The sequence below is a fragment of the Nesoenas mayeri genome (assembly GCF_963082525.1).
Source record: "Nesoenas mayeri genome assembly, chromosome: 2".
NCBI classification, from domain to species: Eukaryota; Metazoa; Chordata; class Aves; order Columbiformes; family Columbidae; genus Nesoenas; species Nesoenas mayeri.
In genome coordinates this window covers 94,256,796-94,271,840 of record NC_137543.1, presented here as the reverse complement: position 1 = coordinate 94,271,840, position 15,045 = coordinate 94,256,796, and the positions used below count along the sequence as shown (strand labels likewise).

The 15,045-nt window shown below is 42.7% G+C and overlaps 1 protein-coding gene across 1 annotated transcript in view; it reads right to left on the bottom strand.

The window, feature by feature from the left end:
- The window catches only part of PHACTR1 (phosphatase and actin regulator 1), a gene marked incomplete at its 5' end in the record, with an annotated part of 305,896 nt that overhangs the window by 16,094 nt on the left and 274,757 nt on the right, over positions 1–15,045 (bottom strand). Inside the window, 2 exons of the mRNA XM_080339524.1 lie at positions 1,276–1,337; positions 6,249–6,304. Coding sequence (XP_080195650.1) covers positions 1,276–1,337; positions 6,249–6,304 — 118 coding nt within the window. The remainder of the gene's footprint in view (positions 1–1,275; positions 1,338–6,248; positions 6,305–15,045) is intronic.

Sequence of the window (15,045 nt, the reverse complement as noted above, 5' to 3'; positions counted from 1 at the left end):
CTTTGCTTTTTATCCACTGCAGCTGTTTATCAAATGGCATGAACCTTTGGATTGGATTCCTGCATGTGTTTACCCTTCAATGTAGAGGGAAATGGAAAGCCTGGTAAAATAGTATTTCCAGCCTTTGTGCAAAGCTTAAGCCCTATGAAACATCTGCAATGCAGTTAGGATCTTCCAGGCAGTGCTATAAGAGGATGTGAGAACATCCCTGCAATCATTGTCAGGAATTTAAACGTTTTAAAAATAATACTACAGCGCTCTGGGCCCAGTTCTTAGCTCCGGCACACAACAGCAGTATCACCCCATTCATGACGGAGAACTCTGCTGATTTATGTGAGCTGAGAACAAGGTGTGAGATTTTTAACCATGAAAGAAAATAATCCAGCTCTCTGAGTGCAACCTTTGCATGTCTATTTACAGCCCTTTCCTTGTCATTATTTTTACCACAAAAGCTTGTGGTGACATAGGTCAACAAGATTAAACCACCTATAAACATAAAGGAAGGGGTTGGTACTGCTTCACAAGCCTGCAAGTTTTTATGGGGCTTTCTCTACCTCTGGAGATAGGAAATATGTCAGTGGTGAAATAAAGTGCATTTGCAATAACAGGATGTATTGTTGGCTTTGTATTTTGAGGCATCTGTAGACATTTACACCAGCTGCAAAACTTGAATGTCTGTATCCGAAATGACTGTTCTTCAGTTTTAAGAGTAAATGACTTTCAAATGGGAGGAAAACCAAACCAAAGAGATGCTGTTGTGTTTGTCCTTCCCTGACAATACAAGATTGTTTTTTGCAGTATACAACATTTTGCATGTGCTTGCCCATATTTAGTTTAAATGCCTCAAGTGACAATCTACCTTTCCAGAAAAAAGTTTATTTCTCAATTGAATGTCTTTTTGGGTGCAGTTTTCAAATGCAACCAGCATTGTTTTAACTTTGCTCTCTCTTTGTAATGGCTGCAGAAGCCATTACATTGATAGGGAGCAGGGTTAGACCAATGCTAGGCTCTGTATCCTTCATGGTTCAAAGCTCCTTTTGGTGTAAAGACAAGATCTTCTTTTGTCTAGCTTCAAAATATTACTGGTAATAGTTTCCTTACCTGTCTGTGGACTTACACCCTATAACATTGGTGATTTCTTTTAAAGATTTCTTTTGAGACTTGTTTCACCCTCTACTTTTGAAAATGGTGCTGAGCAAAAGGAAAAAGGCAAACAACTGTGCAGTATGGAGAAAGTTACAGTAGTGTCATAATAGGATCAAAGTTGCTTCTCACCTTACGTGTTAATCTTCTCTTTATCTCTCGTTTTTCTTCCTGCTCCTCTTGCTCATTCCGGGCTGTAAAAGATTTACAAAGATCTCAGGCTGTGGACTCATCAGGCATGCACTGTATGCAACAAAATAAGCCTCTCCATCAGAGTATTAATGTTTCAGGACCTCTCTGGTGCGCAGCACGTCCCTCTGGAGTTGGTGAACTTCCTTGATCCGTAGATACTGTACTTCTTCACACACTTCATAAAACCTCTACAGCTTCCTTCCTTTCCCTGTGTTGGCACCTCTTCATGTGTGTCACTTTCTAGAAGGGCCAGGCAGTGAGCCAGCTCTTCAGAAACTGTTATCTCCCTGCCCACAGGCCTGGTGGCCTCAGGGGCTTCAGCTATGATACGGTTGGATTCTGCGAGGCTGCAAGGTCAATGGTTGGAAAAAAAACACACGGAATTTTCCTTTTTTTTCCACCACTGAATAATTTGTCTGCAGCTACTCTTAGGAGAGAATGGAAGGAAAATTCAGAGCCGGGATGCCAGGCAAAATCCGCAACTTTCCATAACCTGAGCAGAGGAAGGCGAGAGTGCCCCTCCATCATGAGCTTTCACAGCATCACACTGGAGCATAAAAGCACATCCTAGTGCAATCCACTTTCAACATTAAGTCAATAGATCACATTACAAGTTCTTACCAGGGCGAGCCTCAAACACTGTCCTTCAAGAGGACAATAACATATATGTACACTAACTCTTCTTCAACTTAAGAGCAGGTTTTCACGCATGTCTTTGCACTGAACTTTACTAGAAGTCACTGAAAGTCCAGGTTTCTCTGCACTCAGCTCCTTAATCAGTTAGGATCAATTTCCACTGTTTTGTTGATGGCTGAATTGCTCCTTACTCCAATCACACCCATGCATAGCAGACAAGAGAAAACACAACTGATCAGCTTCTCCTACAAGCACCCTGTGTCCCCATCGTGATCTGTTTTTCACTCAGAAACTAGGACTAGCTCAGGCAGGAATAACTCACTTCAGGGGAGATTATGGACCTCAAAGGCCAGACGGGATAGGTGGCTTGATTTAAATCGTGCAACTTTGGACTGAAGTAAACCCAAGTGGGAATCCCACGCTCCTCTCTGTGGATCCTGTGGGAGAAGCAGGCAGCGCTGGCAGAGCGGCAGCAACAAACCACCAGTAAATTCTTCTGCCCGGTGAGCACAGCTCAGCACTCCCACTAAGCAACTAGGACAAGCTAAAAATAACATAAGGAGGCCCTAAGCAAGTGGAAGTCTGCACACAGTGGAGGAGAGGTGAAGTTTCAAACCAACACATTCCAAATTGGGGCTTTCACCGCACAGAAATAAGGTCTAAGGTTCAGAGACCACAGACATCTCTGAGCAGGTGAGGAGGTTGGAAGCCAGGTGTCTTGCTGCTCAGGACAGTAGAGCTCACAGGTCTATCATGACTGTTCAGTGACTTCAGTGTGACTGGGAAATCTTCACCGAAGTGGACAAAGAGCCAGTTAACGTTATGATGTCTTACAGTATGCTTTGGATCTTTAAATACCATCTTATAAAAAATACTGTGTACATTTTCTGGAGAAACTGATACTGGAGTAAAAAGAACAGAAGACAGTAGGGGGTCACAAATGACTTTGGAAATGATAACTGGAATATCTACACAGATATATTTTTCCTCTTTCAATGGTTCATATCCCTACTGGGCTGGATTCTCTTCTAGCAATTGCTTCTCTTCCCTTTGTGTTTCAGATTTGAAGGAGCTGGTCCTGCAAATGTCTGCTCTCAGAAACAGTGCCACTAATAAATTCTTGCAAGATTAAGCCAGAGAAACACAGTGCTAAACAAAGCCCATGCAGGGTCAGGGTAGAACTGCAACCAGCTGAGGAGTTACGTATAAAACTTAGTTCGTTTTCATACTTGGCATAGGATGTCTTTCTTTTCTCCTCACTCCTCAGCCCAGCCACCCACTTTCAGAGACAGTTAGTTGGGTAAAACGTGGGAATTAGGAATACATTCCCCTCTGAAACCAGAAAGTGACTTTGTTTTAGCTATTGCTTTAAAGTTAATTAAGTCATGTCAATCTTGTGAAGCTACAAAACTGTTGCTTCAGTTTATCTTATGTGCTCAGGAGATGCTCTCTTTCTCTAGACCTGTGTGTGAGGGTGGGTGCGATTTTCAGGCCTGATTTCTGTGCCAGTCTGAAATGTCTACCAGTACAGTCTGAGACCCTCAGGGCCAACTAAGCATGATTTTTTGTGAGGGATTTATGCAACTCTGAGTGTGCCAGGCTGACAACTGAACTACTTGGATCCATCTGAGAAGTGGCACGGCGGTGGTGCGAGAGGGGGATTGAGGCATCCTTCCTCATAAAGCTGGCCAGCAAATATTAACTGCAAAAAGTGTTCTTAAGCCTTCACGCTGACACTGCAGGTCTGGACTCCTCTGACTACATGCCTTTGACTTAAATAAGAGCCAATGAACTGGGTATACTCCAGTGAAGGACCCTTCAAGCACCAGCGTGTCCCTGTTCTCTGTTTCTTTGCTGTGGCTGCTGTAATCTTACTGCTGCTACCAGCAAGTAGTGGAACTTGTACAATGGATGCTTTGCCCTTGTAATTCAATGGAGGTGACCATCTCATGATTATTGTGGCAGCACAGAGCTAGGGAGTCATCACTTCATGTATAAAGACTGGCTGTCCAACCACATTTTGCCTCATTTCTTCCCATCAGAGTGGGCAATAATGCAGTCATATATGTAACAGCAACATCATGGTACCAGGCATGACATTTGCATCCAGGAGGTTTCAGCTGAGCAAATCCTATTTAGTCTGCTTGGGAGCCTGCTGAGTTTTCTTTTTGTGTGAGTGACTGTGCTCCGAACTCGGCTTCTGCAAATTGCTTGACCTGCTTATGCAGAGAATTTATACTCTTTCCATTTTGCTTCCTATGTCTGTCTTTCTCTAGGCTCCATTATATTTATTATAATTCTCCTCAGAATTCTATGGAAAGCACAGAGAGTGATATACAAACAGACACTCTTTTATTTATTTCTTTAAGGGTGGAGCATTTTTGTACTTTTTAAAAAAATTATGTAACTATTTTAATTGTTTGCTCCTTTCCCACTGTTCTTCATCAAAAATTGGGATGCCTTGGAAATACCACATTAATTTTTCCTGTAATTATGAAGTTGTTTGTCTACCAAGACACACATGTTTCGGGGCAGATCTGTGCTTAGGAACCAAGCTACAAAAATTCCACTTAGGAAATACAATACGGTTCTGGATTCAGGGTACTATTTTCAAGCACATCCATGTCATTTAAGAGCCTTTATTCAATTCAAAAAGAAACTAATGTGACTCAGGGGATAAATTCTCCGAAATATATGACATCTTCAGGTTGCTACATGACTGCTGTGCTTGTCAATGTCACCTTTAGGAATCTCTGCAAGGCTCTACAGGTGCTGGTTCAAACACTGCTGCCAAAGCAGCTGCCCAAGACCCCCACCTCCCGCCCAGCCACCCTCACCAGTGCCAGGGCGGTGTTTACTGGTCACACACCAGTGCCAGGTGGTGCATGACACATGTTGGGTCATGCTGGTGGCAAGTCCCGGGATGACGACATGAGCCACACAGAGAATTGTCCTCTGTCCCTGAGCCTGGCATCTGTCACGTTGCAGGTTCCCTGTCCTCCAGCTGTTCTGTTATATCCCTGTGAAACAATCACATCTGGATGTGCCACCTCTTTCCTCAGTTTCTGCCCCTGATTTCCTCCAGCTGCCAGGTACGGGCAGCACAGTGGGAGCACAGCTATCAGCAGGGGGATATCCCCAGACAAATGGCTTTGCTGGCAGCCCCGGGCTCACCCATGCTGCTCTGCTGTCTGGTCTCCTCTTTGCCTTTACAGGGGGGTCTCTCTCTCTCTGTGTCTGCCACACGTAATAACACGAACAGATGAAGAAGTCCTGCTGAGCCTTAACATTGTCATTAACTTGCTAGGAATTTGATTTTAAAGTATTTAATCAATCAATTCTGCTAATTTTCAGAGAATTAATCTTCTGCTACCACATTTTTACAGTTCTGTACAATCCAGTTATTTGAACAACAGAGAAAGTAAATTATGGACCTACCTAAGGAGGTACACTACCGTACTTTAAGATATAATTTAGAAATATTTTATTCTGTAGTAATTTGTTTAAATTTCCCTGGATTTATGGAAAGATGGACGAACTTGTTTCTGTTGTTTTCTGTTTCCAAAGTAACAACCGTTTTTCTAATATTCATACTGCTTCAATGTGAGTAAATAAACTGCAACTTTCGTCCTATTCGTTCATGATATTATGATATTTTTGTTACACTCAGTCCTGCTGGTGGTGATGTATCTACTAACATAGATCAGGGTCTCTAAATGGTATTTTGTCCCTTTAAAATATCATTTCACATTGTGAGGATCTACCAGAAAGTCTTTGGCTGATTTAAAGGAAGAGTTTTAGGGGAACATTTCAGGGAAATCCTGAGTCACACTGGTCTCTTTTTTTGATTGAATAAAGGCGCCACCTAGTCTAGGTTGCTGTGAAGACTTTCAGGAAAACTAACCAAGCCATGCCCTAATGTCTTTACTAACTTATAACAGGATGCCCATATGTGTAAAAGCTGCACAAAGGCTTTCCAGAATGACTGACCCTCTATTTGGAACAGGACTTGCAAAAGAGATTCAGCATCTGGGTTTTTTTCCCACAAAGACTGTTCATTCTTGTGAATTTACTGACTCGGATTTTAAAGAATTGTTTCTGTAGCTCTGGATGTTGCTACAGACTTGCATGCTTGTTTGTATTTATGATTCACTTTATTACTATTAATGATGCAAGTACAGAACAGTTTATGTTTTATAAAAGAGCCACCCAATATATATCTAAACTAACCCAAAATAGCCGCACTCAGGTTAAATGTCAGCAGTATCAGGACTTACGTTTCAGGATGTTCCTCTGCTCCAATTCTTCAGCAGTCGGCCTCTGGCTCAGTCGTCTGCGAAAAAAGTCCAAGATCAGTTTTTGAACCATATCACATCCTCCTCAGTTCTCTGTCTTGACAAGTTATTTTGGGGTGCGAAAGGCAGAGCAGAAAGCACCGACACTGCTCCATTATGTACTTGGTACACCCGGACCATGCGTGACACGAACCATGCTTCGCTTTCACAGTTTCCTCTGTTTTCAACTCACGAAAGACAAAATACGTTATGTCATCTTAGGCATGACTCTCCCACCCCTACCCCAGGCAGAGCTGCTGAAAGCTAAGCTATACAGATGTCTCCACTTAATTTCCTTCCTCCCATTCCTGCTTCCTGACTCGCACAAGTTTTTTTAGCTAAGACCCAGCTAACCCTCCTGCTGCCCTCTCGTCAGCCTCCTGCCTGCGCCCCGTTTGTTCAAACAGTGTTTGAACGCACAGACAGTCCACAGAAAAAACAAGGGATGGTTTGGCAGCGCCGAGGGCAGAACAATAGCATTCTTCCTCCTCTGCACGCTTACTTCCCTCCTCCTCTCATGGCTTTTATTAAATCTTATACTGAAGCATCAGTGTGACTTGCTAGTCAACCTGTAAGTAATAGGGTCACAACAAAGGCAATCTAAATAAAACGGGAACCCTGATTGTGGAAATGGTCTGACTATTCAGAATACAAAGCAAGGGAGAGAAGCACAAAAGGGTCTTTGGAAAACAAAGTAAACCACGGAGATGACATCAGAAGTCAACACTGTTGGGCCTCCTCATACTCTCCTCCGAGTCAATGGGAGTTTTGTCAATGATGCCAGTGACAGGACAGAGCCTCCTCTTGCGTTAGATGTGGTCATTCATGGACACTGCCAACTTGGAGGGCCCAGTCTCTGCTAGCTGGCTCATCAGCTCCCCTGCAAGGTACTGCATACTGATAGGAAATGTGATAAGAACGCCAGCTGCATGGCTTCATCCTCTGCAAGGAATGCTTCCTCTGACCCGGCACACAGAAGCTCACTGAGACGGGGCTGCCTTTGCAAGGTTGGATGAGGGGTGTCTGACAACGGCTCCTTGCAACACAGAGGCTGAGCCACGGCTCAGAGATGCACACACATCCCCAGCCTCCTCCTCCTCACCTGTGTGCCTGTTCGGTACCTCTGCCCCTCACGTCGTGCATGGTCACAGGGCTGAGGCACACAGGGTGTGTTGGAGCCGACCCCCTATATTAGCTACAGGCATCTGACTTCATGTAACCTGAAGATTTACACCAGCAGTGATACCCAGCCACATATCCTTTGAGGCCACTTTACACCATGAAAGCAAACCACCAGAAAATGGCCCTGTTCCAGTGGAGAATTTGGAGTCATTAGCTTTGTCTCTTTCCCATGGCAGATTGAACAGTTATTTCACTGGAAAACTGTTGAAAGGGACAGAAACTCATCCTTACTTCAGAAGTAAAGAATGTCTGCAAAGTACTTTGAAGACAGAAAGTGCTATTCAAGCACTTGCTGTTACCACCTTTAAGATACAGTAGCTGTTGCTAATGGGAGAATTCACCTTAGGACTATGAAGCAATTAAAACTACTTGTTTTCTAGCAGCACATGAGAATCGAAGAGAAAAAGTTGCCACTCGTAGCCCCACCATGTGCAGGAATTGAGTTATACAATGTGATGCTTTTCAAGAGGATGCATCAGAGAGATGTTAAGGGCAGACTCCTCTATAGAAACAAACATCACACAACAAGTAAAAGGAGAAATTAGTCTGAAGAGAATGCTCCCAAAAAGGTCCTCCCCTTTCCAAGAAAACAGGGATTAAAGGACTCGGCTAACAGTTCTGGCAACAACAGTTCACATTGGAGTATTTCTATAATAACAAAAGGCAGAAGTTTTATCTGTCTACATAAGTGTTTTACAAAAATGACCAAGTCTCCCATATGTTTACTGGGGTACCTGTAACAAATTGGATGCATTTAAACAAAGCTTTCACTTCACTGTGTCGTTGCTTCCAGACAAGAAGACAGAGATTTTCTCCAAGTATGCCCTGGGTATTATATTCACTCTCTGCCCCTGTGTGCTCAGAGACCTATAGACTGTGGGATTCTTCCCCATGCTGCCTGGTAGGGCCAGCCAGGAATACCTGTGTCCTGTGTTCCCCTTCAAGAGTAAAATTTTTTTATGGATCCCATGATCCGCCCTTTTCAGGCTGCAGAGTGCTCCTGCCTAAATGACCACCGTTTTCAAGTGATGCAGAAAAGGCCACGATACTTTTGATAGATACAGTCTGGAGATCCGAAGTTATCTGAATTCATGTGTTGTCAATCACTTCTGGACTCTTACAAAGCCAAGAAATTTTAATAGCAAGACTTAGGTGGTAGGAAAAGATAAGGTACCCTTATGGTGTAACAAAATCAGGACTAGTCCTTCCACTGCAAGTGGTGGAGCACAGCTGGAGGATAAAGAAGGTAATGAATAAAAGCTGTGGAGGTGCCTGGCCTCCAGTGCCAGTGTCTGCTTTAATCTCCATGAACTGCCGCTACATCCCCATTTCCATAATCGTTCTGAATTGACTGAGCCTGCTCCTGCTCAGCTCCTCAGTCAAACCAGACCCTTCCTCAGCCCTTTGCGTCCAAGCTCTCACAATTATTTATTTTCCTGGTCTCTCGCTCTTTTTAATTTCTTGCTGCCATAGTGACTTCTGCCCCCAAACTATCTTTGGGCTTTATAAACAGCTCCACAAGTTCCTCAGAACAGCTTCATTTTAGTTTTTTTTTCCCCTGCCTCTTAACTTCTAGGTTTGCCAGATGTTGAACAGCTGTTAATGTTACCATCTTTCAAAATCTTGATACTAGTTAGTGATCCTGTAAATCAAGAATGTAAGGAGCTATTGCTTTGTCATCACGGCTGCAAAAATATAGGTTTTTTTCACACCAAATTTCAGTATACAATCTCCAGTGTGCTGTTGTGATCTTGGCAAACACCAGGTGTGACACCTCCCTTCTTCTACCTTCCCGCCTGTGCTGCCCAGAATAAAAAATATTAATGATGGCCACCTATCTTGCAGAGGCTGATTTCAGTGCTTTGATTGCTGGATTGCTGCTGTGCCGTATTTCATTTAGCATCACAGGGGCTGCAGAGAGGCTGTCAAGAGGCCAGAGGTCAGGAAACAAGTGTCTCATTAGCAGCACAATTGGAATAAACAGGAGAAAACAGAGGTGAGAAGGGAGTCTGGTGCAACAGCAAAGAACAAGATCTGGTTGTGAAAATCGCAATAACTGAGTGGGATGTGTGGTGCTGCTGTTGATCAGAAAGGTAACTCTGGCTGTTTCATGAAGCTGCACGAGCATCGATGTCTAACCTAGGAAAAGGCAAGCAGGCTTTAAAAATGAACAACGTTTAACAGCACTTTCTGTATCTAAAATCTCCTGTGTGAATGTGCTTGACCCTCACTGTGCCACCCATGCAGTTTTGCAATACTCTTCAGGCATTCAAGAGGATAGGAAAGTTTGGTTTTTTTGCAATTTGTGTTTTGCAATGTACTGCCTGTTTTACACTTCATATGTTTTTGCAATATTGTTAATAGCAGTTTTGTAAATATACTGATAAATGTTTTACTACAAAGAAAACCTTCCTAAGATTTATGGTGTCATATAGAAAGCCTTGCTAGGATTTCACTGAAAAAATAATACCCAAATGGGATTGTCAGTGACAAATAAAGCAGTTTGCTCACATTTACAAAGATAAACTTGACAGCAAACCAATTTTCTGAATTAATTCCCTGCATAATCAAAATGCACCACACTCGTTGTGCTAGTGCTATAGAACAAGAACTGAGCAGCTCTTCATAAGGATATTGTGTGGTGTTTCTTGGCTTGGTTTGGGTTTCTTTTTTGAATTTACTCTGGGCTGGCCTGGACGTGGCACATCATAGTGCGTGAGTAGGAGTTTGGGGGTAGGAGGGACAACTGTGCAAAACCAATTGTTGTAGACTCAAGGTATTGGCCAGTGGGGGTGTAATCTCTTCAGGAAGCCTGAAAAAAGACAGGCAGCATTTTCACTGAGGGATGCTACTGTTTTGAATCTGCCCAGCAAACTGAGATCTCAGAATGGTAAGTTTCTGGTCAATGTGGCAATGTCCTGAAGGAAAAAACCTGGCTGTACATCTCCCCAGGCAATAATAAACACTTTGAAATTAAGAGCTCACACAGTGATGCTTACCCTGCTCTGCAGTGTGGCCATACCCGGAGGGCTCTCAGGACAGTGGCCAAATAGCTGCGGGCTGTGGGTCAGATTCTTGCAGCCCTTGTGTGTGGTAGCACCTCTGAAGCAAGGTGCTCCTTGCTGCCTCAGCTGTCCCCTACTAGGATTCATGGGTTTTATCTCCTTCATCTCTCGTTTTGCTGTAGATAAGCTCTGAGAAAGAGATGGTTAATGCTATCCACCTCATAGGGTGAACAGGATGGTGGTGGGTTGTGTGTTTTCTGGGTATCAGGAATTCACCTTTGCCTCTGCCCAGAGGGCAAGAAAATTTCAGAGCTCAGTATGGGGTCATCTGTAAGTATAACGACTGGATATAGTACAAGGCTTGCTGAGTGTTTACAGATACAAGAGGCAGAACCTAGCAGCCTTCCAGTGCTTGAATGGTGGCACCTGGTGTGCAAGACCCAAAAAGGAGGACTAAATGGGCAAACAGGTCATAGGTGGTCTCCACAGGGCACGCAGCAGTATGGTGAGGTGTCCAGAACATCGCCAACACATCAGGGAACCCAGCCATGCTCACACAGCTGTTCCTGATCACATAGATCACCCTGATGTAAAATAACTTCTAAGCACAGCGAGGCATAACCTCTTGAGCAACTGGAATTTATTCCGTAGATGCAAATCTTTCTACTCAGTTGCAACTGGATTCATACCACCCTAGAGACTGCTTTAAGAGAGGAGTAAATCTGAGCTGGGCATGTGAGAAGCCAGCTGCTACAAAGAACTACTTGTCACATTGCTCTTTAGTTGGCATAAATGAGCACGAGCGAAGCCAGTAGAACCGCACTGATTTACATCAGCTATATAATTTGACATAAGGAAAATTCAATGGGAGTAGAGTCTTAGTGTTGCTTAATTTAGCTTGCCTTTCCCAATCATACTGCTGATAGCAAAGCAGTATTAATGAAGTATAGGCTAGCTGGGGCTCTTCGCACTCCCATGCCAAGTATAGACAATTGGAAGGGAAAAACAGAGAAGAAAAATCTTGTATTTGCTTCTGCCAGTTAACTGTTAGCAGAGGGCAGGAATGAACTACCTCCTTTCCTTATGTCACTGCACAATGAGCAAATAATATTTATAAGCCTGGAGGTTCACTTTCTCTCAAGTATCAGCCCAGATATTGCTACCCAGACTGCAGGGTCTAGAGAGAACTATCTTTCTCCTAACAAGATTTATAAAATGGGATTAAATACAGTATTATCAATGCGTGAATAAACTGAAGGCATATTAAATAGAAAATCCCTACCCAAAGAAGCAAATGTAAGAGTTTTACACCATTAAAATTCCTGTACTAGACTCCATTAAGATGTCGGCTAATTTGTAGGGTACATTATCTCTTCCTTTAAGCTCTCTTTCCTGTGTGACACATCTCCTGGTATCAGTCATGATAATACGCCTTATAACTCATTTTCCTGAGAAATTAAGGCAATAAAAACATAAGGAGTGTTTGCCACGACTCAGTTACCATGTAATGACTGCTCTCTACTTCCCTGCTGATATTAAACACTCAGGCCCTGGGAGGGGGTGGTGCTTCTGATGCTATAAAGAAGCCTGTGGCAATGACTAGAGCAGACAGATACTCTTCATCCCTGGGAAAAAGGGTGAAGCACCACTGAGACAGAGTTTAGATGAGAATTAGTTAGAAGATTTTGGTAGGAAGTGCTTGCTTTTGGTGAAAATTTCAAACTCATAAGTATCAGTTGAAAATCTAAGTACTTTCTGATGGTGCCTTACTGGCAAAGGTACTTCTGCTGCTTCAGCATCCCAATTTGTTCCGTGGACTGGACTGTCTGGTCCGGGATAGCTACAACAGTTCCATGTCCTGGAGGAGAGGCAAACATAGAATCACAGAATTTTTGGGGTTGGAAGGAACCTCTGGAGATCATCTAGTCCAACCCACCTGCTAAAGCAGGTTCACCCAGAGCAGATCACACAGGAATGTGTCCAGGCAGGTTTTGAATGTCTCCAGAGAAGGAGACTCCACAACGTCTCTGGGCAGGCTGTTCCAGTGCTCTGGCACCCTCAAAGTAAAGAAGTTTCTCCTCATATTCAGACGGAATCTCCTGTGCTTCAGTCTGTGCCTGTTGCCCCTCATCCTATCATTGGCCACCACTGAAAGGAGTCTGGTCCCATCCTCTTGACATCCACCATTAAGATATTGATAAACATTGATGAGATCCCCTCTCAGCCTTCTCTTCTCCATGCTCAACAGAACCAGCTCTCTCAGTCTCTCCTCATAAGAAAGGTGCTCTAGGCCCCTCATCATCTTCACAGCTTGCCGCTGGACTCTCTCCAGTGATTCCTTGTCCTTCTTAAACTGGGGAGCTTTAGCTCAGCAGCTGTTCCTAGTGAACCTCAAAAATACAGAGCGGTCTGGCATGTGAACCAAACAAATAACAGTTCCCGTAACACATCTGCAGTCATGTATCCAGCTGGGCTTTGCAGGAAAATCAGATTTCCAACTAAAATTATTCATATTTTAATTTAGGCCCTAAGCAGTCTTTCACTACCATTCAAAATTATGCTTATCCCAGACATGGTTTTGTGTTGAGAAACAGCTTCAATATAAACTTTAAAGCTCCGCCTGGTCTAAATTGCGGAGAGGATTTTTAGGAAAACTAATCAGCAAATTTTCTGCTTGCTCAAGCATCTGTGGATAGTGAAATATATAACCAAGATGGCCCTTTGTTTAAACCTCTAAACCTGACCAATTTATTTTCTCATTCTTTAGCTCATGTGAATCTGTTCTTGACTTGTAGCTCAAATAATGCAGTCTTTTCTGCTTCAGCTGACTGAGAGATTGATTTATTATCATTTCAGTTTACTCTCGGGAAAGTTACAAGCTCCCCAAGAAAGAAAAGGCTGCCCAGGCTGCTGCTTCTCATGGGAAAGAGAATCATATTCAAAATGTAGATTTTTACAATTCATTATGTCTGCATAAAGTTAAAATCTTGCCTATCATATATAGAACATATTTCTTTAAAATGCCCCCATAAAGCAGAATGATCTTGGGCCATGAACTCTGTATTTTGTGAAAAGAAATAAAGGAATGACTAGATAGTCCTATGACTCTGAGTAGAAACAGTGTGAATAATGACATAAGAAAGCCATCAATCTTTCATTAGACCACAGTACCACAATGCAGACACCTGCATTTTCCCAAGGCATTACTTAATTTCTCATTATTTTCTTAAAGGTAAAGCCAAGTAGTGCTAGACACACAAATTCAGACTTCAGCACCGTTTTCACTAATACTAACTGAAAAACGCCTACTGATATGTGGAATGTTGCAAGATCATGCAAGCTCGTGTCTTGCACCTCAGACTCTAAAATGGAGCCTCCTCTGTTTCATTACTGTACTGTTCCATTAACATCAAACCTTTTAGCCAAATGCTGGCTGTTCACATAAAACACGATCATACAAGTTTAAATGACTTTTAAAAAGGGTATGGCAGAATTAAGATATACCACATGAGCTTTGCAGCATCAATTCTCAAATCTCTTATCCTAATCCCAAGAACAAAATATCCAAGAACTGCAGTAGGAAACAAAGAACAATCTTTTTTAGAGGAGAGAATTTACTATATATCTAAATCAAGAATATATTTTTGGAACAATTAAAATGGGATATTTTTGAGCACTAGAAAACCAGAGGGAAAAATGTACTAAATGCTGGTTGAAAATCTAAAGCATGCCAGAAAAAGCAGATGGATGTCAGGACCCATTGTAATAAAGAAAAAAATGTTCTAAAATGTTACTGATTGTCCTTCTGTTGTCTGTACAGCATTGTGAGAAGACACTTGCTTCTCTAAAAGTAATAATATTGAACCAAAAGCTGATTTTACAGAGCTAAAGAGATCATAATTCACAGGTTCAAGGTCAATCCTTGAATAACTTGAATAAAAAGGCACCACAAAAATCAGTCTGAGCTGAACAGATATGTTTGCTATCTATAGGCATTATTGTGTCTGGTTTGTTTTAAAATCTCCACAGTAATCTGGTTTTGTGTCTTTGAACAAATATACTTAGCAGCAACGAGTCTTTAAAGATGCATTTTTGAAGGAAAGATCGAGATGCTAACCCTTAGAAACATTACTTGCCTTAGTCCTCAGAGTAAGTTACTTTTTGCTGGTGAAATATAATATTCTTTTCCTCCAAACACTAGTCTTTGTGTGATTCTCCTGCCATCTTCTGCACTTACCCAGTTTTGAGGTGTAACCTTGCATTTGCAAGATCTGTAGGAAAGCAGATCGCCAATAATATACTTGCAAATGTCTCCCCAATCTGCTGCTGCTGAAGGGATTCCTGGACTATCCTGTGGACCATTCTGCCAAAGAGCAGACCTAAGACAGGGGCCCAGACCCCTTCAGCTCTCTGTCACCTAACCAGGTCAGTTGGGACTGGAGTTGTGACACCACCCCTTGGTGTTTTTAGCACATTGGATTAAACAAATCTGGGGAATCCCTCTACGCTACAGCACATGGCTGCTTCTTACCGAAAAGCTACACTCCAAAAAG